The following is a 24,880-nucleotide window of genomic DNA, read 5'->3' on the forward strand; positions in this document are numbered from 1 at the left end:
ACACAGGGCTATATTTGGGGTCTGGTTTATGTGGGTCTTAGCAAGGAAGCAGAAAATAAAAAATAGGCAATGGTTTCTTTGGGGCCAAGGATAGTGCCCTTAGCCAGGCCCAGAATGGAATGCTCCATGTGGGATAAGGAGGCTTTCAGCCAAGCCAAGGTCAGAGTAATCTGACTGGGGACAAGCATGTGAGCACACACCTGGTGTTTTGCTTGACCTGGAAGAATAAGGCAGGAACCAATCCTTCATATTTCATCCTTAGATATATAAAAAGATTGGGCTGAGAGGGGAGAGGTAAATCCTTCATATTGGGTCTTTGGATAGATAAAAAGATTGAGTTAGAACAGGAGATTGGGAAATGGGTCAGTGGTGGTCTTTTTGGCTAATTCCTGCTGACATGGGGGCATCAAGGAGTCACTGGGGCTGGGGTCTTCAGGGTCCAGGTCTGCACAGGGAAAGGCAGGGTGATATTAGTGAAGCCTCCAGTTGCCTACAGTAATAGGATGGCCTTGACTTGCTCCCTTGTGTCCTAAGTGTTATCCTGTTAAAAAGAACCCTTTGAAAACAGTTAAGAAAATAGGATTCAAGAAGGGTGAATTTCCATATAACTGGACTAGGGGTAGGAAGGGAGTGTCTAGGGCTTCTAGCAGACTGAGTAGGGGAGAGCATAGTGAACTGGTGAAGAATAAGCAGCCCGAAACTGGGGCTGGATTGAAGTAGTTAAGGGTGGGGTGAGAGGCCTTAATCATTTCCTATAATTGGGCTATAGCTGACTGGACTTACAGATATCTGGACTATAGCATATGTATAGGAGACCCAGTAAGGTGCCAGGGAAAACTGCTCTATATCTAACACTCATTGTAAATAGAAATAGCAGGTAACAGAAGCAAAAATGTAAGTTCCTGTCCAGTTAGAAGGTAGACAAGTACAGACATCAGATAGGCATGTTTATTAGCTATTTTCTTTTGCTCTCCTGGCTCTGGTTAGTTTTGAAAGGGCACGCACAAAATTACTCCACTAGCTTTGTTCCCAGGGGGTCTAGGTGCTTGTCGCTGGGATGGCTTGTCCCAGTTGGCATCTCTTGCCAGTCACAGAGTTTGAACTCAAGGCCTGGGCACTGTCCCTGAGCACTTCTGCCCAAGGCTAGCACTCTACCATTTTGAGCCACAGCACCACTTCCAGGATTTTGCTGGTTAGTTAGAGATGAGAGTCACATAGGGATCTTTCTGCCTAGGGCTGGCTTTGAACCATGATCCCTAGATTGCACCTTACTCCCAATTGAAGCAACAAGAAGATCAAATAAAAATATATTTATTCATAGTTGCATATAACACTTTAGGATACTAATTGAGGTAAAGACATTGTAGGTGTCACTAAGCCTTTGTAATTACAACAAAGAATGTAGGAGTTGGTGTCCTTTTAAGTCTATATCCAAGGCAGCTTACATACTAAACAGGGAAAAATGGCTGTAAGATGAAAGGTCTTCATTTGAAGGACCTCGACATAAACAAACACTTAAGTGAACTTTGGTTTACACAAGCAATTACTTTCCTAGATGGACATAAAAAATGAGATGCTAGTTTTCAGTGTAAATCACAGCCAACTTAATTACATACTAACTTTACTCTTAAGCTCTATCTTTTAAGATATACTCATACCAGCGGCTATATACGCAAACCTTCTGGGGTTCTACTTCTCAAATCCTTTCTTATCCAAAGGAAACCATTTTTTGTTTCCTCAATTGCTTTCCCAAGGATTTCTTTACTAACTTTCCTCTTTCTTTACATTTCTCCTTACTGGTTTTCTCTATCACAACTGGCTAGGAGAAGGTTGGATCGCATTTCTTTTTCTACTTTCATTGGTAAAGATTTTTCCTTTCAACAAGCAGCACACTTGTTAATTAACTCCTTTAACACAAGATTCAGTTTCTTCTCATTCAAATAGAAGCAAATGTGCAGTTCCTCCCACTCCCAAATCTGCCCTCCTATAAAGGTCAATTAAGGCTGTTCCCCTCTAGCTTCTCTACTTCTCCTGTCCAGCCTCAGGTGAATTCCAACCCTAAGATCATCCTGATCCTGTTTACCCTTTGATATCCCACAACTTCCTGCTATCTCTGCTCCTAGTGTTACCAAATTCTACCCTCTCTTACAAGCATTTCCAACATACCATACTCTTATTAGGTCACTTGCTAATTTTATTCATGCAAAAATATGCTTTTGTTGACCTATAACATATTCTTTGGGGGCTTCATAGACAAGTGATGCTCAGGAAACATTATTCTATTGACTCTTACTCTACTATCTTAACAATCTTGTGACAACAAACTCCTGCCAACCTGCCAACCTTCTCACTAACCACTGTAACATCCACCCACCTACTTGCATCTCCGAAACTCAGGCAACTCATCTTACCAACACCGGCCTGGGAAGTTGACTTTGTGTCAGACCCTACTGGAGATCTTCTGCACTGTGTCCCATCTGCTGGCCACTAAGGTATGACATAGCCCCTCCCCACTCATGAACGCCAGAATGCTTTTTCGGATTTTTTTCCCTCAATGCCAGGGATCCCGGGAATGGGTGGCTGGGCTTAGCAACTGGGGCTGGGAATTTTCCTAATGCCAATATCTGGATCCCTTCCAACCCAGAAATGCTGATTTAATAATCCCGAGTGCAGTTTAAGCACGGGAAATTTCAAACTAAAAAAGAAATTCGCTACTCTTAGGATGGAACACAAAGGCACCAGTGCCTGTGTGCGTCGGATCACACAAAATAATCTTTATCCAAATGAACTCCAAGAAACGGAAACGAGGTTTTTTTCTTTGCTGTTGTTTTTGTTTTCTTTTTGTCTTGTGTGTTCATTTACCCTTCTTTGGGAGGGTAAGGGGAAAACCTAGACTCTATGCTGAAAATAAACTATACACTTGTGGGTGGGATGGGGGGAGGGAGGGAAACTGGGAGAGAGCCAGGGATGGGGTGACATTGTCCAAAAAGAAATGGACTCATTACCCCACTATTTAACTGTAACCCCTCTGTACATGACCTTTAAAATAACAGTTAAAACCAGCTCTTAAAAATGCCTGTGCACCCCCATCCTCCTCGACCCAATTCCCACCTCCAGACTCTGCCTGTCCTTGAAAAGCCAGAAAACGAGGGCTGTGGACAGGGTGGTGGCCACGCCCAGGACGCCGAGGCGGCCACGCCCACTTCCCTGCCCCGCCCCGCCCCTGCGCAACCGCCCCGCCCCTAGACCCGGGCTTTGGCGGGCGGAGGGATAAATACTTGGTTCTGGCTGAGCGTCGGGAGTCAGGCGCTGGGGTTCCGGAAGCGCACCAGGCCGGCTTCTGCGAGGCGGACGGTGAGGGGAGTGTGTCCGAGGTGAGTTTCCAAGGTCCGGTGCTCCCGGGGAAGGGGGTTGACGCCCGCCGGCCGTGCGTCCCGACCCCATTCTGGCGGCGCCTGGCGCGCGGGGCAGAGGCAGCCGCGTCGGCTCGGGGCCCAACTCCGGGACTGCAGCGCTTCCCCGGGGATCTCAGCGCGGCAGCTCTGGCAAGGTCTCCGCCCTACGCACGCTAGCCCGCCGGCTCTCCCCATCCACAACCGAGCCTGGAACCTCCCCGGACGGCGGCTCTTCCGTCTGTGCCGTCCAGATGCTTGCTTGCACTCAGTCTAATCTCTTGCATGCCCCTCCCGAAATGCAGCTCTTTCCCCAGAAGCTGTCAGTCTTTCTGTCCTCCATCTCCATCTACTCCCTTTCCCCAGGTGACTTTACCAGGACAGAATTGCTGTCCTGTGTGCTGGCCTGGGAATCAGATGGTGCTTGCTTACCTGGGCATTGAGTTAGCTCAGCTTTTGGACCAATAGACCATAGGATGAAAACCACCAAACAACTCCTCAGCCTGATTACATTCAGTAAGAAAAGCCTTTACAATAAATATAGAAACATGCATTTACTTTGGCTTTCTCTGAAACCATCTTTCAATGGTATAGCCAAGAATCATGCATTCACATGCCATCCCAAATAACCGCCACAGTTGTAATGGATCATTATTTTGCGGTGTATCACTACAGTCTGGGCACTGTTCTGGCAGAGCATCCACGTTATGGTTGTGCCACCTGGGGAGCAGTGGGGGAGAGCATGGGCAGCCTGGTAAGACCAGCAGTCCAGCCAGCTCCTCCCCCTTGTCCAACCCATGTACCTAGGGGAGGGCTGTTAGCAAGGCAATGGCTACCTTTACTTTTTCCTTATTTGTTCATATGTTTTATATGTGCTAGTGGTGACAATATGAGGCTCCTCATACTTGGCCTGCATTAACTTGCTGACTCCCACAATTCTTTGTGTGTTGAATAGTTGTGTTGAAAAGAAACCCCCTTTTTTACAGAAAGAACAAGTACTAAGAGATGGAATAATTGTTTACCACAGTTGCAGAGAAAGTCACTGACAGATACAGAATTCTATCCCAGACTTTAATTTTTAGACATCACCTCCTGTGTGAGTGTCACACATACACTGCAACCCCAGATGGGAGCCATTTCATGCTACCAAGCTCCTAATGACTAGGAAGCCATCTGCTAAGACAAAGACACACGTGTTCTAGGTCTGGTGGCAATGACATTGAAAGATTGGAGTACTGAAATCTAGAATGCCAGGACACAGAGTTTTTAATCCCACTCAGATCAAAGATGAGACTCCAAGCATCACCACAAGGGTGAGTAGACCTCTGTCTTGTCCTAACCTGGACCCATATAGTGGGGCCACTATATGGACTCCATATAGTGAAAGAGGACATTAGTGGTCTCTGGGTCATCTGGTGTGGGTTTTGTTGTTGTTGTTGGCACTGGTTTGAACTTAAGGCTTTATGCTTGCTAAGTAGGCTGTCTAACATTTGGGCTATGCCTCCAGCCCTTTCTGTTCTGATGACTTTTGAGATAGTTCTCACTTTTTGCTTGGACCATTAACCTCCTTGTTTTTATTCCTTTTTCCCTAGCTGGGATGACAGGCAGATACCACCATGTCCAGGCTTTTCTGTTGATATGTGTATGCTACTCCATCCAACTGTTGGTTTAGATGGGATATCAAAACATTTTTACCTGGGATGGCCTGGAACTTCTATTCCTATATGAGGCTCCTGAATAAGTAGAATTACTGAAATGAGCCATCACACCCACATGTAATTTTTCTAGTAGAAGGAAGTGCTGACAGTGCCCAGGCTGCTGTGTATGGAAGGTGCTCAGGGTACCCCTTCACTGCCTTCCCCATAACCTGGCAAGCCTCCTGTCCCCTTGAGTATTTACAATGAAAGGCTTGGGTGGCCTGAGAGGCTCAGTCAGCCCTCCTGGATTGCTCTGTGGAAATAAATCAGAGCAAAGTTGGCAGAGTTTGAGCCTGTAGCATCTAGAGCATGATGAACCAAGCACCCTTGGTTTGACTAGAAATCTCAGGCCACACAAAGCCAGTCTTATTCCCTAGATAGACCTGGATACACAGATCAAAACAACCTTGAGTCTAGAACTATCTTGTCCCCTTGCCAGCAAACCTACTGCCAATCTCTCCAATTCATGCCAGTCATCATTTGCGTGTCTGTTAAAAGGTTGCTTCCTCCCAAGTCCCAGTCTGGATCAGTTCTCCCAGAGCCCCTTTCCCTGTACCCCCTGCATCTGCATCCCCACATCATACCCTACACATTTTGTGCCACTATGGCTTACAATGATGGGAGTTGTCCCTTTACATTCTGCCTCTTCAACTAGCCCAGTTTGTGCATCAGGCCATAGCTTATGAGAGGCTGCCACTCCCTTAGCTTCAGGACCCAGTGTAGAAGCACCTGCGGTTTGAGCTCAGTAGTCATAATGAATCAGTAATTGTAATGATTGAACCAAGCTGATGCTACACTCATGAGCACAGAGACTCCGGACAGGTCACATGCATATTCTGTCTGGTTGTCAGTCTTACCTGTAGAATAATCCAGAAATCAAGTCTAGGTGACATGAATTGGTCTTGCCTAAGGATCTGGCTATATGCCAAGCCCTCCTATAGATAAATCTGGCCATTGATGGTCAATAACAGCCCACAAAGTAAAGATTTACTGCTGTCTTGTTCCTCTCCTTCTATATCCTGATCCCTGAGCCCTCATCTGAACATCTTCACACAAGGAAATCCCTTATCCCCTGAACAGTGTGCCTTCTGCTAAACATGTATTCTCATCCTGAGAAAATAAGACTTGCCTTCCCTTCTTTCTTAGCATCATATGAATTTACTCTCACTAAAGTGTGAGTAACTGACAGCAGAATGCTAGAAGCCTGGAGCCTTTTTTATTCTAAGAAAACCTGTTGGATGCCTTCCTGGCAGTATTGTGAATCTGAAAAACACAATGGCATCTATAAAGTACTTCTCCTGAGCCAGGACCATAGAACATTCTCACAGCTTGTCTAAGACAGAGAGGTCAGGAATCTAAATCTGTCCTGTCTTCACCTGATGATGTTGGGGAGTTGGCAAGAGGTCCTGGCAAGAGGTCTTATGGTGCTAAGGATGACTCAGTTTAACACATCTCCTCAAAAACTTATTTACAAACAGGATTTTATATCTTCCTCTTTTATTTCTGATTTTAAATAACATGCAAAATTGAAGAATCATAGTGGATAAGAAGTAAAAACCAGAGGGGCTGGAGGCTTGACTAAAGTGGTAGAGCACCTACCTAGTAAACACACAGCTCTGCTAGCCTTGAGCTGAAGAGCTAAAGGACAGTGTCCAGGCCCCACGACCAGCAAAGAAAATAAATAAATAAAAATAAACACATGGCCCTGAGTTCAAATCCCAGTACCTCTAAAAAAATTTTAAAAATAAAAACTAGAAAGGTAGCAGTTATGTCATAAACACCATAGTGTGGCCAAGATTTTGAATATAGAATCAGCCAATAGGTCTCCTAGTTCTATAGAGAAAAGTTAACTTGGACAAAATTATGAATCAATCCATTTGGGCATGGTAGTTACACTTACTGATTAACAAACACTTCTGCCTCATACAATATATAGTGGGTGCGCATACCCACACAGAACTTGAGGCAGCATAGGGTAGTGGACAAGATGTCGTCCTTGAGGTCCCCTGCCCTGTGTGACGGGTATTTAGATCTCATCTCTCAATTATGTATGTTCAGTACTTAAGAAGTGCAACCCCATGTGGTAAACAAGCTCTCTCTTGCTTCATAGGTATCAGCCCGAACATGTCTATCAACTTGGAATCAATGAAGGAATTGCTTATTTTCTTAGGGAAATCGCTCTTTAGTGTTCTGGAGGCTCTGGTTTTTACTTTAATCTCAAAGCCCCAGAAGAATGTTGCTGGTGAAATAGTGCTTATAACAGGCTCTGGAAGTGGACTTGGAAGACTCTTAGCCTTGCAATTTGCCCGCCTCGGGTCTGTGCTTGTCCTCTGGGATATCAACACTGAGGGCAATGAAAAGACATGCCAGATGGCTCTGGAAGCTGGAGCCACCAGAGTATATACCTATACCTGTGATTGCAGCCAAAGGGAAGAGGTGTACAGAATAGCTGAACAGGTAAGACTTATTGGAGACTTACTTGGTCTTACTTTGGTGGGTTCCCTATGCACATACTCGGCCAACATCATTGTCATTGTCCATTTGCCTTTCTGTCTCCAGTTTCCTGTACCTTACTATGGGAGGGGAATGTGAAATTGAATGTTTGAGTTTTTACTGTATACACAGTGATATACTAAGTACCCTACATGGATTGTATCATATCATATGACACTGTACAGTCAAACATCGTTGTTCCCTTTCCACAAAGAAGCACACAGAGGCTTTTGACAGACATGTGCAGCCTCCCTAATCAGTGGCAAAGCTATAGCTGCTTTGACTTTGTGGACTCCTCTAAGTTTTGCTCCCAATCGCTGTACTGTCCTGGTGGTATTGACCCCCATTGCCCTGTAAATAGAAAGAGAATGAAGTGGAAGCCCTTTTGAGGATTAAGAAACCACTTTTGAGGCTAAGTACTAGTAGCTCACACCTATAATCCTAGCTACTGAGGAGACTGAAATTCAGAGAATCACAGTTCAAGATCAGCCTAGCAGAACAATCTGCTAAAACTCCATCTCCAAAATACCCAGCAAAAAAACTGAGCTAGCAGTGTGTCCCGAGTGGTAAGACCACCAGCCCAGCAAGTAAGCCAAGTGAGCACCAAGCTCTGAGTTCAAACCCCAGTACTAGCACACACAAAAAGAAATATTGAATACCCTGCCTAGGGTTACCCATTTAGTGTGCAGTTCAGCCCAGATTTGTACTTATATTTAGTCTGATATAAAATCCAGTCTATATTTACCCCATACCTTCATTACTATATGTATTTTAATAAATAATCATTAAAAATCAGAATGCTCATCCTAAAGACTCATATATGCATTTGTTTCTTTAACAATTATAGAGACATACATATAAAAATTCAGGAAACCTCAATTCTAGTATGCTGATGGTGGGAAGGTCCTTAGCTCATAGTCACATCCCTCATCCTCATCCTCCTCAAAGGAGTTAAGTATTTATTTGCCCTTAAGTATTTATGTGCCATTGCTCCACTTAATGCAGGGAAGAATCAAACAAGCCACTGCAAGCCACCCAACAACTTTACAAAGTTATTCCACAGTTTCAGATAACACTAGGATCAGGTTTTACTACTTGCTCACCTCCCGTTGGGAAGATTTTCAAATCCCAGCCAGATGAGTTTTTGTCCTTCTGTTTTTCATCTTTCTTAGCATCAACTCCAATTACTCCAATTAGGATAACCTGGAGTTTTGAATCTGACCAGATCTTACAGGTGCACACTGGGACCCTCTTCCAAGTGCATCTAACCTCCCAGCCTCATCTAGTTACATGTGAAGAACCCATCCTCTGACATATTGGTGCATACTAACAACAAATAACATCTCAGCTAATTATCAGCAGTACCTGGTACACATCCAAGCACTAAAGTCCTTCCCCAGGTGCTAGGCAAAAGACTACAGAGTACTCTATAGATAACTACCTCCCTCTGCCCTGGGTCAATGATTTTATTCCTATCCTAGATGCTTGGGAATCAAACATATCATATGACCAGCTCATCACTCAGCTTTGATTGCTCTGGTATCTTGGAGAGGATTAAGGATAGGCTCTTCGAAATTCAGGAGAATCAAGTTCTTCCTCATTGTAAACCCAGCCTTTCTACTTCTTATTCTGGATAACAGGAACATACACAGAATTAATATTCCCCAGGAGAGGGCCAAGGAAGAAGTCTTTAGAGTAGTACATCTGTTTTGGTCTCTGCTGAGGCTTTGCTAACTTGGAGCGATTGTGTCTGGGTCATAAAAAGTCCAGTGTGACTACACCATACCCTGGGTGAGAGGTTATTTTGTACAATCCCATAAGAGTAGGCTGAAGCTAGGTCATGGTCATTTGTCTTTGAGGCAGCATGTAGAAGAATCCTGTCTCATGACTAAGCTCCTTAGATGAAGCAGATAAGAGTCAGTTTGGCTTAGTATACTTCCAGAGATCCAGAACCATGGTATCCATGATCTCTGAGACAAGCAGATGTTTCCTACTATCTGCTACGATTGAACTGTCTCAGCAGTTCAGAGTTATATGCTGGCATGCATGACAATCCATGGACTTTCTAGAATGTTGTTCATTTCATAGTGTGAGTATTATAGTGAGAGCCTACCTAACAAATACTTACAACTTATGTGTGAGCCTTGTGAAAATTGTCATACACAACTAACTGACATGAATTATTCTTTTCGGTTTTTTTGGCCAGTCCTGGAGTTTGCTCTTAGGGCCTTGGCACTGTCCTTGAGCATTTTTGCTCAAAGCTGGGTCTCTACCACTTAAGCTACAGCTCCACTTCCTGCTTTTTAGGTACTTTTATTGAAGGTAAGAGTTTCACAGACTTTCCTGCCCAGGCTGGCTTTGAATGACAATCCTCAGATCTCAACCTCCTGAGTAGTTAGGATTACAGGAGTGAGCCTCTGGCATCTAGAGACATGCCTCATTCTTACACTGAGGATAATAATAAATTCAGGGGAAAAAATGAACTTGAACTTGTTGCATTCTGTCTTAAATATAACCTTAAGGAATACTTTCCTAACTAGTTAAATTTCCATGTCAAGCATAAACATTTTACTGGGTTAGCCTATTTAGTTCTCTTTAACGTAGTCTCTGGCTTTTCCATCCTTGACTGAGCCATATCCTCACAACATCTTAATACTGGTTTCTGATTTTGCTTCTAGTAAGACTTCCTATTCAAGTTAGGTTTAATGAAATATTATAGTCACTTGGCAAATCAGACTTGTAATTGTTATTTCTATTGCTTTTGTTCTGAAAACAGAAGTATGAAATGTGATGTTCTCCTCCTGAGACCCCATTGGCTAGTAGCAATGCCTAACACACATATGTACCATAATGCTCCAACTCAGGCCTGCCATTCCACAGCTGAGAAGATGGCAACTTTTACCTGATCCCTGTAATATACCTTCCTTGTGTCACAAGCATAACTTGTCCCATACACATGCAGACATACAGCTGGAGGGTGTGCCACCATGTACAAGCCTCCTGGGGGAGCATTGTAGCTACAGTGAACACAGCACCCCTCCTGTCATCAAGCCTGGAAAGGATCATGCCCACTTGTGACATACTAGCCAAGATTATACAATCATTTTCTAGAGGGGAAAGATTCAATGTTACAACAGAACATTTCTTTCCTACATAAAAGTGCATTAATACCCGTTTGGCTGGTATTACAGCAACAAGTAGAACTCTTAGATGTTTGCCTAATAGGTTGAGGTGAAGGGAAAGAAAACAAGCCCATTGAGTAACCAAGATAGGCAGATTCTAATCTGTGTTGTGTGTTTAAAATATATGGTATCCTCCCTCTGTTCCCATCTCCACCCCAGCTCCAGATGGGCTGTCTTCATCTCTATGTTCTATATAATTATAAGGTATTATATGTCTCCATGTTTCCACATTGATTAAAATGATATACTACTAATGCAGAACACTGAACAAAATTTACTAATAGCATTGTACGAGGACAGCTGTAAGAATGAAAGGAAAGTAACATTTTAGCATTGCAACCATCTGATCAGGAAGAAAAGCATCTAACTGAATCTCTAGGGAGCTGTATACTCCCAGGAAACAAAACAATGGGCTTTTAGAGTGCATAAATTCAGTCTAGAGCTTAGAAGGAATTATTATTTGGGTGGTCTCTCTCTTATTCTTCACACAGGTTAAAAAAGAAGTTGGGGACGTTTCCATCCTAATCAACAATGCTGGCATTGTAACAGGCAAAAAGTTCCCTGACTGCCCAGATGAGCTAATGGAAAAATCATTCGATGTGAATTTCAAAGCACATTTATGGGTAATTTTTTTATTGTCATAATAAGTATAAAGTTTACTCTGGCATTCTGAAGTTTTTCCTCTTGCTATTTAACAACATTGTCAGCCTCTAGTTCAAGCACAGTCGTCATAATTGGATTTTCAGGTGTTGTATTGGAGATGGAATGCAAGATGGTGTACAAGCTAGGCACGTGCTCTACCACTGAGCTACACCTCCAGCATTGTCATTTTATTTTTGGGCCTTTTCTGGTCTCGCCATTTGTGTATTTCTCCTCCTCCCCTTCCCTCTCACTCTCCTTCCCTCCCCATGCTCCTCTGTCTTTTGAAACAGGGTTTCATTATGTAGCGCAGGCTAGCCTGTAACTTGAGATTTCCCTGCCTCAGCCTCCTAAGTGCTGAGATTGTAGACATGTGCCACCACACCTAGCTTCAGTGTTCTTCTCTTGATCCAACTGAATCTTAAGCTTAAGCAATCCCACAGCCCTCATAGTGGAGCCATTTATCAATTGCTGGCAAATGTTAGAGACTGTCCAAGGTGGCTCACATTTACAGGCAGTTCTCTATATGTGTCTGTTCCACATCCCTGATCCAACCAATCACACATCAAAATTACATTTTAGGACTGGAGACATGGCTCGTGTGGTAGAGTACCTGTTTAGCAAGTGTGAGGCCTTAAGTTAAAAACCCCAGGCCCTGGGAAGGGGAAACAAAGGAGGAGGCTACAATGCTTGATAAGAAATGTATTCATTGGGGCTGGGAAGGTGGCTGAGTGGTAGAGTGCTTGCCTTGCAATGCATGAGGCCCTGGGTTTGATTCCTCAGCACCACGTAAGCAAAAAAAAAAAGCCGGAAGTGGCGCTGTGGCTCAAGTGGTAGAGCACTAGCCTTGAGCTGAAGAGCTGAGGGACAGCGCCCAGGCCCAGAGTTCAGGCCCCATGACCGGAACCCCCCCCAAAAAAAAAGAACCACATAAACAAAAAAGGCTGGAAGTGGCACTGTGGCTCTAGTGATAGAGCGCTAGCCTTGAGCTGAAGAGCTGAGGGACAGTGCCCAGGCCCAGAGTTCAGGCCCCACAACAGGACCCAAAAAAAAAAAAAAAGAAGAAATGTACTCATTATCTTGCCCATGTAATTGTAACCCCTCTGTACAGTATTTTCACAATTAAAAAAAAACCCAGGCCCTAACTTCAAAACCCCAGTGCTGCCCCCAAAAAAAGCAATTTTTTAATTGTACCAAACATGTACAGACCTTTTTCTTTATCAATATCACTAAATAATATATCAACTATTTTAACAGCATTTACAATTATATTAGGGATTATGACTAATGTGGTCATGATTTGAAATGTTTTGGGAGGCTATCCATAGGTTATATGCAGGTACTATATAGAATTTATGTAAGAGACTTGCACGTGCATGGATTTGGTATCTCTGGAGGATACTAGAATCAATCCTCCACCCAGATACTAAGGGCTGACGTTATTGCTTAAAAGAGGTCTAGTCAAGAACACATAGTGAGCAAGGTGCTAGTGACTTACACCTACACTACTTAGAAGGCTGAGTAGTGGTTCAAAGCCAGCCTGTGCAGAAAAGTGTGTGATATTCTTATCTCCAAAACACTAAAAAAATAAGCTGGAAGTGCAGCTGTGGCTCAAGTGGTAGAGTGCTTGAAAGTGATTCCCTATTCCTAGAAGCGGGAAGAACATTCTGCCTTCTGCAACACTAGCTATTTACAGCTTCTTCCTATCATGCATGTGGGCTCTCACCTCCTCTTTCAGCTTGTGATCCGTTTCCAGCCTTGCTCACAGCTGTTCACCCCCTGCGCAGAGCTCTCTCCTTCTGGGTATATTCACTGAAGAGTTTTGAGCTCCCCCAATTCTTCCTTCATTAGCCTTCAAATGTCATCTAGAGCTTATAGGTTTTCTGTTCCCTGCTCTCATCCAAAGTGTAATTGTTCTGGTGTTATTATTGGTGTCCTGTATTGTCTGTGGGGTGGGGAGATGGAATGATTAAGAACTTAATGTCCCTGAGCTTCCTACAGGAATTACTGCAAAGATTTCTTTCATCCCAAGTACTCCTCTACCTTGTGATAGATAGGTAAGTAGATCAATAAGAAACAGAAAGATAAATGTGTATATAAATATTAATAAACATATAAAGCACAAAGTGCTTTGAAACATCAATTATATGTATGAAAAACAATCCAAAAACACTTAAATACGTGTTTAATATACATAAGTGCATATATTATATACATACACAGATATATATCTATGTAAATGCAGATATTATATATCTGTAAATGCATATGTATATACACATTTATTCTAGCTATCTATCTATATAGAGCAACCCCCTTTACATTCTATTCCTGGGACTCTCAGGTCCTTTTCCTCCCTCTATACTCCCCCAGTCTCCTTCATGGTCTCCCCTTTCTCCCTTTTCTTTCTTGTCCAAGTTGTTCCTAAATGTTGATATATTTCTAGCTTCTGTCCTCTCAGTCCACTCTTTCTGGGCAAATGTTCCTGTATTCTTATGACCCCTGCATGTGACCTAATTGCCCAAGTGCTCAAGAACTACAGGATTGCAGAGCTCCAGCTTGTACTGGCAGTGACCCAGCTGGGAGGTAGAGACACTCATCCTGAAACCTGGATGCAAAGTGCCCCTCATTAGGCTGTGCTGTTTTTTTGTCTTTCATTTGCATCTTCCACTTCTCTCTGAAATCATGCAAAGCAGGCAACTGAAGAAGGTGTGGACTCTCTTTGTCCACATATGTGCTTAATTACTTCCTTGATGCCTGAGACATCCTCCTCTAAAATACTTCGCGCCCTCTCTACCTCCTTTCTCCAGGTTCTCAAACAAAAGTGAAGGTGAAGTCAGGTACTAGTTGCTCACACCTGTAATATTAGCTACTTAGGAAGCTGAGATCAGGAGGATCACAGTTTAGAAAATTCTAAGAGACTCCAATTAACCAGCAAAAAGCTAGGCTGGAGTTACGGCTCATATGATAGAGTACCAGCCAAGCAAACCAAGGTAAGAGTGAGGCCCTGAATTCATACCCCAGTACCACTACCAAAAAAAAAAAAGGTGTTCTACAGGACTGAGATATAGTCTTCATTCTGTCTTCTTTAAAAACCACTCTATTTTATCAATTAAAATAGTAAAACATTATTTAAAGAAGTAGAAATGAGCTTAGAGCAAAGTGCTCTTCTTCAACAAGAGCTATCAACAAGATGTCCTGTGAATAGTGTTCAGGAAAACTTTAAAAACTTTACAATTCAAAATTAAGGTAATGGGCATTGGGAGAAGAGAGATAGGAACAATATACACTTTATCTTATCTTACATTTCTGTTATTGTTCCTTGGATGGTGCTTGCCACACCTGAGATTTTCCTATACTACTTTGAATATTACATTTCTAAAGAAAAATGGAAGCAAAGCCAAAAACTAAAATCTGCATACATTTTGTTTAATAATACTGAAATTGTATGGGAAGAAATTAGCAAATTAAACATGTTAAAATGTTTAAGACATGTTTTAATTCTGTATATCCCAATACTTGCAGGTATTTTTATGAGCTAAATACAACAATTTTTTGAATCACAATAATCCTAGAAACATCTGAGAAAATCATACAATGTGCTATTAAAGGTTACATGTTTTTCTTTGCTCTCCTTAGACTTACAAAGCCTTTCTTCCTGCCATGATTGCTAAAAACCATGGACATTTGGTATGCATTTCAAGTTCAGCTGGATTAGTTGGAGTAAATGGGCTAGCAGGTAACGAACTTCCCTGTTATCTTAACTGTGAGTAATAGTGCTGAGTAATCACTATTGATTTGATGTCCTAAAATTGTAAAAGTGAATAAAGGTAAGTTAGACACCCATATTTCCTGTCAGATAAATTTACAGGAAGCCAGATTACACATTTGGGAATCATTCTTTTTTTTTTTTTCTTCCTCTTCCAGAAGAGTCCTGAAGTGGTATCCCTTGCTATGAATTTAGAGGCTTCTTCCAAGAAACCTGAAATTGACCTTTTGCTTTTCCATTGATGGAAGATCTGCAGAATGTGGTGGGGGGATCATTTTCATCTCCTTTGTGACACCTACTGGCTTGAGAATAGCAAAGAGATGCACTGGGATCTTTGAACCTTGGCTGCAGTGGCCTCTCACTGGTTAGACAGCTGATTACAACAAAATGAGTCCTGAGAGAGCAGTTTCCTAGATGGCTCTGTGCCAGCAGAGGGTACCCTGGCTCACTTCTCAAATACAAGTTTTTGAGGCTGGTATGAGCAAGGCCTTGAGGATTCCTAAGATCTCAGGGCATCTGTTGTTCTGGTACAAGGTACTTGGCTTCCTTTTAATGGTGCTAATCTCTCTAACAACTGCAGTCTTTTCTGCTTTAAACACTTTAAACCTTTTTATTCTGGCCAAACTTCAAGTTTTCAAATTTTTCATTCTGGCTTTTTGTTCTCAATTGCAAGTCTAGCTTGGCCACCCAGTGGAGCCAGGCATAGTAATCATGCCTATAGTCGTAGGTGATTGAGAAGCAGAGAAAGGAAGATCAGGAGTTCAGGGCCAACCCTAGCAAACATTATTAAGAGCCTATCTCAAAAACAAGCCAGTGTGGTGGTACAGTGTAGTAGAAGTAGAATTATGTTCAAGACTAGCCCTAGGTTTTCTCTGTCCATATTCTACAAATTTTTCTAAGTTTCTCCTGCAAAATAGTTGCACATCAACAGGTTAACACAACAACTCCACTTTACAGCACTAATTTCCTCATTAACTTTTAAGTTGAAAGGTTTATTACTTAAAGTGTGACATCACTAAATAATTAGAATCATCATTTACCTTTTCAAAATTATTATGTTATTTATTCCTCACATTAGTATTATGAGAATTATAGTTAGAAATTTTAATCTGAGGATCACAACCCATGTTGAACTCTCTTGCTTAGCTTCTGAAATCTCCAATTATCCACCAAAAACCAGAAGTGAAACTGTAGCTGAAGTGATAGAATGTCAGCCTTGAGCAAAAAAGATAAGGGACAGGGCCTAGACCCCTGAGTTCAAGCCCCACTATATGGTATGTATATGTATACACATACACACATATATATAAACATATACACACACACACACACACACAAAATGCTGTCCCAACAAAACAGTGCTGACAGTCACCTAAGCTGTTGGAAAAAAGGAGCCAATAGACTTACTTAGTGCAAAGTTGCTGTATATCTTCAGCTTATAAAAAGTCCATTATCTGAAGTGAAATGCAGTAAAGTCATGTGCACTTTTATACGTTAGCATTGTTTGTCTCTTTCAGATTATTGTGCAAGTAAATTTGCAGCCCTTGGATTTGCTGAATCTGTGCTTCTAGAAATGTATGTCCAAAATTACAGGGGCATCAAAACCACAATCATATGTCCATTTTTTATAAAAACTGGAATGTTTGAAGGTTGTACAACTGGGTAAGTATCCTTTTTATTTCAAAGAAATAAAAAAATGACTGGCTATTGTTCTCTTTTTAAGAGTTGTTTAGAAGATATTTTATCCAATTGAGCTTGATTTATAAATGGTTTCAAACTTTTTATTCTGCATGTTTGTGTTTACGATGGTGAGTTGAATGCAAATGATTTATCAAGCCAAGTCTAGCTAGTAGCCACTCTGTAGTTCCACATCTGCTTGTTTGTCTCCCAGACTGTCTGGCTACCGCTTCTCTCTGCCATTCATGGTGGTCCCAAGAAGATTGAACAATCATTGAAGAAAAATTTAATTCAGGCTTCTATGCCACAATACCATACACTCTGTGGCTGGAACAGGAGGCTTGTCTTACTCAGTTCTGGAGACTGAGAGTCAGTCCTATATCCAGTGTCTGGTGGAAGCCATCTTCTCATTACTGTTTCCTCACTTAGCAAACAGGAAAGGTGGGGGAAGAGAGAGACATTATCTCTTTCTCTCATGGCTCTTCTGCTAAGGACACTAATCTCATGCATGAATGTTATACTGTCATGACCCAGTTACTTGCCAAAGACCCCATCTCCTATTACCATCTCATCGGGGGCCAAGGGACATCCTCCATCACTAGCAGGCACAAATGCCCAGTTCTGTACCCCCTGGAGAAAAGCAGAAAATTTGCTTTCAGTGTCTTGCTTTACAACATTTTGACCATTTGTTCACTGTGATTTTACATAGACATTTACTTGTAACATCAGTATACTAATTAGAATCGTCATTTTCCACTTCAGATTTTAGTTATGCTTGTTACCACACCAGTCATGAGTAAAAACCTAGAAATAGATCAGCTGTGAAAGAAAAAGGAATGTGATGTCTTAAAACCTTTAATCCCTTACTTGAAAGAATTATTTTTTTATTAAATTTAGTTTTTTTTATTAATACTTTAGGTGTCCTACTCTGTTACCAATTCTGGAACCTGAATACGCAGTACAAAAAATAGTGGAAGCTATCCTGCAGGAAAAGGTGTACTTGTATTTGCCAAAGTTTTTATACTTCTTGATGTTCTTGAAAAGGTAACTACTTCTATTACTTTCCCAATTTGCCAGATGATGGCTTCCTTCAGATTCCACTTAACAGATTATTTGTATCTGTTGAATTAATGAATTTTAGAGAGGAAGTTCTTTAGATACTGTGAATCCATCTTTGGACCTGTTCTTTGACATAGTGCCAAATTTGCACTATAATAGGTCCCCCAGTCCAGGAAAAGGGGACCACCATCTGTCATTTAGGTATTGCATTATTGTCAAAATGAAGTGGAGTTACAGAATGAGCTGTGGACAGATTACAAATACTTTTTAAAGATTTTTTTTCTTGTACCATCATAAAACAATCATGTTGGGCCAGCCACCAGTAGTTCATACCTGTAATCCTAGCTACACAGGAGGCTGAGATCCAGAAGATCATGGTTTGAGGCCAGCCATGACAATCTTTGAAGATGGTATTCTATCTCCAAAATAACTAGCAAAGATCCAAGCTGAGGTATGACTCAAGTGGCAAAGCCTCAACTGAGCAAGCACAATCTCGAGTTCAAACCCCAGTACCAGCAAGAAAGAAAAACATCATTTGGAATAGAAACCATATCCATGCTTCTTCCAGTGCAAGGTCCCAAAGTCAGAACCAATCATCTAGATACCTCAAAAACTTTTAAGATAGGTAAAGTTAGCAGGAGAGAATCAATTTGATTTGTAAGATTAGAGAACTTGAGGAAAAAAATTTAGAAAAAAAAACCCACCTCTTAAAAAGAGAGGACAAAAAATTAAAATAAAACAAATAAATAAGAAAGAAAAGAAAAAAAGAAAGAGGGCTAGAAGCTGGACACCAGTGGCTCAAGCCTGTCATCCTAGCTACTCAGGAGGCTAAGATCTGAGGACTGAGGTTCAAAGCCACCTTGGGCAGGAAAATCCACGAGACTCTTATCACCAATCAACAACCCCAAAAAAAATCAAGAAAGGAAGGAAGGAAGAAAGGAAGGAAGGAAGGAAAAGAAAGAAAGAAGAAAAGAAAGCTAGAATTATAGCTCAAATAGCAGAGCACTTCCAAGCATGCTTAAGGTCCTGGGTTTGATTTCCAGCACTATAAAGGAATTGGGGGATGTAAGAAATGCTGTTGCTGGCTCTTCTGGGTATCAGTAAGGAAAGTCATCAGCTGTAACTTACGAGCATTTGACCTAGTTTGGGGATGATAAGTATTGAACTGCTCCACAGGTTCCTATGCTCACACTGTAGACTATGAAGGGTTATCTATTTCCACTTCCTCATAGAAGTTCTCCTTTACAAAAAAGCACATTCCACTGTCGGTCCACTGCCCTGTGGTGAATTGAAACTGGTCACTTACCTGTGTTTGATCCCTTTGTCTACAGCTCCATGTATAATTTCACTCCTCTGGACAGTAACTGATCTCTAGTTATTTGAATACAGGCATTATACTTCATGATTACCATATGGCTAATAGCCACTGCCCTATGATAGTTTCTTTCCTCATTAGCTAGTTAACCTGTTTTGCCCAATGAATCAAAAGATATTCACATCCTATACTTTTTCCAGGTTTCATCTGTGTGGCTGGCTGAGGCCTTGTGAGACATTGACTGTAGTTTTAAGTGCAAGGCTCTGATCCTGCTGTTTACAAACACTGACTCAGTATCCTCTGTGTTTCTTGAGCCTCAGTTTCCTCTCTACAATGGAAAGATAGTATGTGTTAGTATGTAACTTGGTTTCTGCTCTGCTTATTGGACAGTATATATATATATATTCATATCACAGTAGATATTTTTTGCCTAGTAGCAGATTGTATTATAACAAAGCCAACTCGAATACATGAGGCTTAATTTTTCTACTCTGAATAACTGTGGAAGTTACACATATTTTCATGGCATGTTCTTTTATTGTAAGTAGAATTATTATCTCCAAGTAGTTGCACAAGGGAATTTCAGTCCAATAGGTGAGTTTATGAGTACAGTGCATCTTGATCAGTGTCACCCTTTCCGTCATCCTCTCCCATCACTGCCAACCCTACCCATCCCCTCAAGTTGTCAGTCAGCTGCTAGTTCCATTTTCACATATGTACATTGAATATCTTGTAATTGTTTCATAGTATATTGTAGGCCATATTAGAGAGAAGGATAGATAGTACATGAGAAGGCTAGAGGAATCAGGAAGGGGCTTAGAGAAGAAGATCACATCAATCATTCAACAAACATGAGAGTACCATTTGTCACTCACTATCCTGGGATCTGAGGTTCCAGCAAAGAACAAGACACACAACAGTCTCTGTCATTCTTGGTTGGGTGAGTGGCAAGGAAGAAACAGAAAAAAATTAAAAGATAAAAAAATACAAATGGGCTATAAGTGCTGTGAAGAAACACAAGCCAGAGCCAGATGCCAACAGCTCACGCCTGCAATCTTAGCTATTCAGGAGGCTGAGATCTGTGGATTGTGGTTTGAAGTCAGCCTGGGCAGGAAAGCCCATGAGACTCTTATCTCCGGTTAACCCCAAAAAAGCCACAAATAGAGCTGTGGCTCAAGTGGTAGATCATTAGTTTTGAGCAAAAAAGCTTAGGGACAGTGCCCAGGCCCTGAGTTCAAGCCCTAAGACCCAGCACACACCAATAAATAAATAAAGCCAGAACAAGGAATCTCAGAAGGCTCAGAGAAAGGCAAGTTGAGATTTAAGTGTGGTACTGAAGCAGTTAACACTTGACCAGATTCCAAATGTTGGAGAGCGCTAGAAGCACCCGGTGATCCTGTTGTGTCCACAAAAATGGATAGTGAGTACAAAATCCTCTTTTGTTACCTGATCCATAGCACAAGTCTCAGATTGGTCCTTCCTGCATCATCCTTTTCCTCACTATCAAGAGTTGACGTCAAGATCATCAGGATTTGAGTGCGCCATCTGAGGAATGGTCCCAAGTATCTGTGGGCTTAAGAGGGCCAAGTGGGGATGGAGGTGATAAACTGCCTTGGTTTTGTCTTGCTAAAAGACTTAGCAACTATTGTATCTCATGCTCACGTAAACCTCTGGTGCCCCTGTGTTAGAGTAAACTGAGGTCTGCAAGCTAAGTAAATTGCCTGAGCCAGGACTACAGCAGAGATTCATGTACTTCCAAACATGTGCCTAAAGATTCCTTCTAGTCACCAGACAGATAAGGGAGTAGAAACAAATGAGAACTGAAATGAGTAACTTAAATAGAGCCAGAAGAGCTAGAGAGGCCTTGAGTAAGTGGTTCCCATAGTCATCTTGCATGGACCAGGACTGGTGATCCTGAAGCACGAAGTAGCCTGAGAATGTATGATGAGTGCATGAATAAGTGACTTCGTCTGTGACAGGAAGTGACAGTTTTCAACTGAGCTGTCAAAGTTGCTTTCATGAATGTTAACCAAGAAAGTTTATTCTGTGTTCTCTAGTTTCTTACCCATCAAGACCGGACTGCTTATAGGTGACTATTTGGGCATCTTCCAAGCAATGGATGGCTTCACTGGGAAAAAGAAAGTCTAGAGACCAGTTATATGGCTGATATCATCTGAGATCCAACACCACTTCATACTTACTTCAAAGAAGAAAAGTCATTATATCCTGTGGTAGAATATATCTGAAGATGAATACTAGTTGTATTCTGCTACCTGGACTAGAGTTTGCAACCGATAACCTTCAAAAATAATACTATTATCTCCTTTTTTGATTGAGTTTTGTTTTTATTTTTGGTTGTTTTTTTAAATAATAATAAAGATAGCCCCCTTTTGTCATTTCCATTTGCAACAGATATGAGAGAAAAATGGGCTTCTTGTATGAGCTGCCTTAGGCTTTGGCTGTTGGGAGGGTTATCCCCATAGAAAGGTTGTGGGTAAGCCTGCATGGGGAGAGGATGCACAGTTTGCCTTTCTGGAGGGAGGACATTCCTGCCAGAAGAGCTCTGGAGTCCATTGCCATCTCGCAGCTTTGGTAACTTTGGACCAGGGTCATAGGTGTTATAAAGGGCCGTCCTCTGTGCTTTTCTTTCCAGAGCAGCTTCATACAGGCTTACTACTCCTTACCCTTGATACTCAGAGCATGTGCCAGTTGGCACTTGCTGAAGCCCAATCAGGCACCTTTGTCTCAGGGAACCTTGCTTGGCAATGATTCTATACTGATCTCAGATGGGATCACATTGTTTGCTGAGAAGTCAAAGAATGGTTGCTTCTTACTCTGAAAATGAACTTCTATGGAGATTTATTTTTTTAAATCTTTCATGTTGGCTAATTGTCAGTATTGAACTTAATAGCTCCAGTTGGACTTCGTGTAGAGATATTTTTCCACAGCATGAACAATTTCACACATCTGTATTCATGAGGGCTGCCCTCACCTCTGAGCAAGTGTGTTCTTATAGTTTAATCAACTGGCAAACTGCTTTCATGCTTTGGAGATTAACTATAAAAGCAAGATTAAGAAAAATACATTAATTACCATATCCCTGGAACTCCTTCCCAGGCTGGTGGGGGCACTTGCCCAGTTAGAAAAACAGCAGTCTGTTTGTCCCTGGCCCTTTTATTGGGAACAGATTGGGATGAGAGGCCTTGGAAGACACTGAGCTCCAAAAGAATCAGGATTCTGATGTGTTGAAGTTAAGATGTTTAGAAATAATGGTCTCTACCAGTATGGGATCTGGAATACACCGGGGACAGACTGTATAACTCCTGTTCCTCTGTTTCCACTCAGCCTTAAAATTTGTCTTATAATGCTAATGATGGTAACTGTTTACTCTGTTCAGCACCATGATAAACGCTACACAAATGTTATTCCATCAAACAAAGGTATCGTGTCATGAATCAGAATGAAAAAGAATTTGGTGTATGCCAAAGAACACAAGGCATTTCATTTCCCAGGAGCATCTTGGTAGATGTATACCAAGATCAAAGGTTCTTTTAGACTACCCAAATGAAGTCCCCAAATCCTTGGTTAACAAGGTTAATTAAGAGAGAGGCACAATATTACTCCTTTATTACAGTTCTAAGAGCATGCATTCTGGGAGCTGTCTATTTAGTTGAAGAATAAAGAAGAGACTCAGGGGATTTAGCAGAACAAAGGTCAGGAGGGGGGGTTGCATAGCATCAGCACATCATAACAACATTAACCACAATTATTTCTAATTGGAGTGCATCTCAGCTGGGCTACTCCAAAGGCTTGAAATTCAATTGTGGTTTTATAAAAACCCATAAAATGTTCTAAACAGATTTACTTGAAGCAGAGTGCCTATGAGAAGAGACCACATGTAAATTTCTAGAAGGTAATATAATAAATAACAAGGTGTTTAATTATCCTGGGGAGCAAATGTTCTCAGCATGTAGTTAGTCTGCATGGTCAACATTAGGATATAGTCTAATGAAGCCATAATGGAGAACCCAGCACCCACCTAAGCCAGGCTGACGGGATTGGTTGGGGGGGGGGGGGGGGCGGGTAGGGGTGTGGCATTTGGCAGAAGCAAGCTCAACCCCAGGACCGAACATTTGTTCATGATGCATCCTCCCAAATCCTGGCTACCACGTTGCTCAAAATCCAAGCAGAGGCCCTGGGCGGGGCCGGGCCCTGGGCGGAGCCGCTCGGCCTGCGTCCGCACTGCTTGGCCGTGAGAGGGCGCGGGTCAGGGAGGCGCCCGGCCAGCACCGGAGAAGGAGCGATCTGGGGGAGCCGCAGGGGCTCCAGCTTCCAGAGAGGGGCGATCCTTTCTAATCTCTATTTCCCCGGTGCGCGGCCTCCAGGAAGCGCGATGTCGAAGCCGCCTCCCAAACCAGTCAAACCAGGACAAGTTAAAGTCTTCAGGGCTCTGTATACCTTTGAACCCAGAACTCCAGATGAATTGTACTTTGAAGAAGGTGATATTATCTACATTACTGACATGAGTGATACCAATTGGTGGAAAGGGACCTGCAAAGGCAGGACGGGACTCATTCCAAGCAAGTACGTGGCTGAGCAGGCAGAATCCATTGACAATCCACTGCATGAAGCTGCAAAAAGAGGCAACCTGAGCTGGCTGAGAGAGTGCTTGGACAACCGAGTGGGCGTGAACGGCGTAGACAAAGCTGGGAGCACAGCCTTGGACTGGGCTTGCCACGGGGGTCACAAAGATGTGGTGGAAGTTCTGTTTACTCAGTCCGATCTTGAACTGAACCAGCAGAACAAGCTGGGGGACACGGCTTTGCATGCTGCCGCCTGGAAGGGCTATGACGACATTGTCCAGTTGCTTCTGGCAAAAGGTGCCAGGACAGACTTGAGGAACAATGAGAAGAAGCTGGCCCTGGACATGGCCACGAATGCGGCCTGTGCGTCTCTCCAGAAAAAGAAGCAGGGAACAGATGCAGTTCCAACATGAAGCAATGCCGAGGACTACCTTGATGATGAAGACTCAGATTAATTCCCTGCTGGCGCTTTGACATCTAGAACTTCTTCTGCTTTTGCCATTCCAAAACTTAGTTTTTGTCGCCAGAGTATTGATAACTAAAAACAAAAGTGTCTGTATAGACATGACAGTATGGCACTGTGAATAGGACGTGTAAGTGAATGTCTCACCTTTGTTTTGCCAATAAGTGATGGAAAACTTTGCTCTGTAACATACATTTATATTCACCAGAGTAGAACAAGAAGAGATTATTTCTATTTATCAAGCTAAAGGAATTTTAAGAATATTTTGCCTTTAAAAAATCAGGATCTCTCTCTCTCTCTTTTTCTCTCTCTGTTTCATTCAAGTTCTTTACCTCAAGGATTGGGATCTCTTGACTGGATTTTTAAAAGGGGGGATGCTTACTATAATAACAGACCAAAATACTTAATAGAAAATTGTCAGCTGTTCTAACAGAAATAAACATTTTAAGAAACTAAAAAAAAAAATCCAAGCAGAATCTTGGCTAGTAGGAAGATTATTTGTGGAGAAATATGTGACCTTATTTTTCATTGTTTTGGTTTTCCTGTTAACTTTGCGATGTGGTCTTAGTCTGAGCTGCCATAATCAAATACCACAGGCTGGGTGCTTTCTA

General features: G+C 42.1%; 2 protein-coding genes across 3 annotated transcripts; both read left to right on the plus strand.

The window, feature by feature from the left end:
* The first annotated feature begins 3,283 nt into the window (after positions 1-3,283).
* Sdr16c5 (short chain dehydrogenase/reductase family 16C member 5) lies at positions 3,284-21,619 on the plus strand. 2 transcript variants are annotated; one of them, XM_042696142.1, is made up of 7 exons: positions 3,284-3,374; positions 7,200-7,546; positions 11,256-11,387; positions 15,043-15,142; positions 16,690-16,834; positions 17,768-17,893; positions 21,281-21,619. In XM_042696142.1, exons 2-7 carry the CDS (start codon positions 7,214-7,216, stop codon positions 21,369-21,371), a joined length of 927 nt encoding a protein of 308 aa, XP_042552076.1. In that variant the 5' UTR covers positions 3,284-3,374; positions 7,200-7,213; the 3' UTR covers positions 21,372-21,619. The 2 variants fall into 2 exon arrangements, with proteins under 2 accessions (XP_042552076.1, XP_042552077.1); XM_042696143.1 differs by having other exon boundaries at positions 3,331-3,354.
* A 1,952-nt stretch (positions 21,620-23,571) lies between these two features.
* LOC122121939 (osteoclast-stimulating factor 1-like) lies at positions 23,572-24,609 on the plus strand. The gene has a single exon (XM_042696141.1). The coding sequence runs from the start codon at positions 23,617-23,619 to the stop codon at positions 24,217-24,219; it is 603 nt and encodes a 200-aa protein (XP_042552075.1). The 5' UTR covers positions 23,572-23,616; the 3' UTR covers positions 24,220-24,609.
* The last annotated feature ends 271 nt before the right edge of the window (positions 24,610-24,880 follow it).

This window comes from Dipodomys spectabilis, unplaced genomic scaffold (genome assembly GCF_019054845.1).
Source record: "Dipodomys spectabilis isolate Male_0828 unplaced genomic scaffold, ASM1905484v1 ptg000199l, whole genome shotgun sequence".
Lineage (NCBI taxonomy): Eukaryota > Metazoa > Chordata > Mammalia > Rodentia > Heteromyidae > Dipodomys > Dipodomys spectabilis.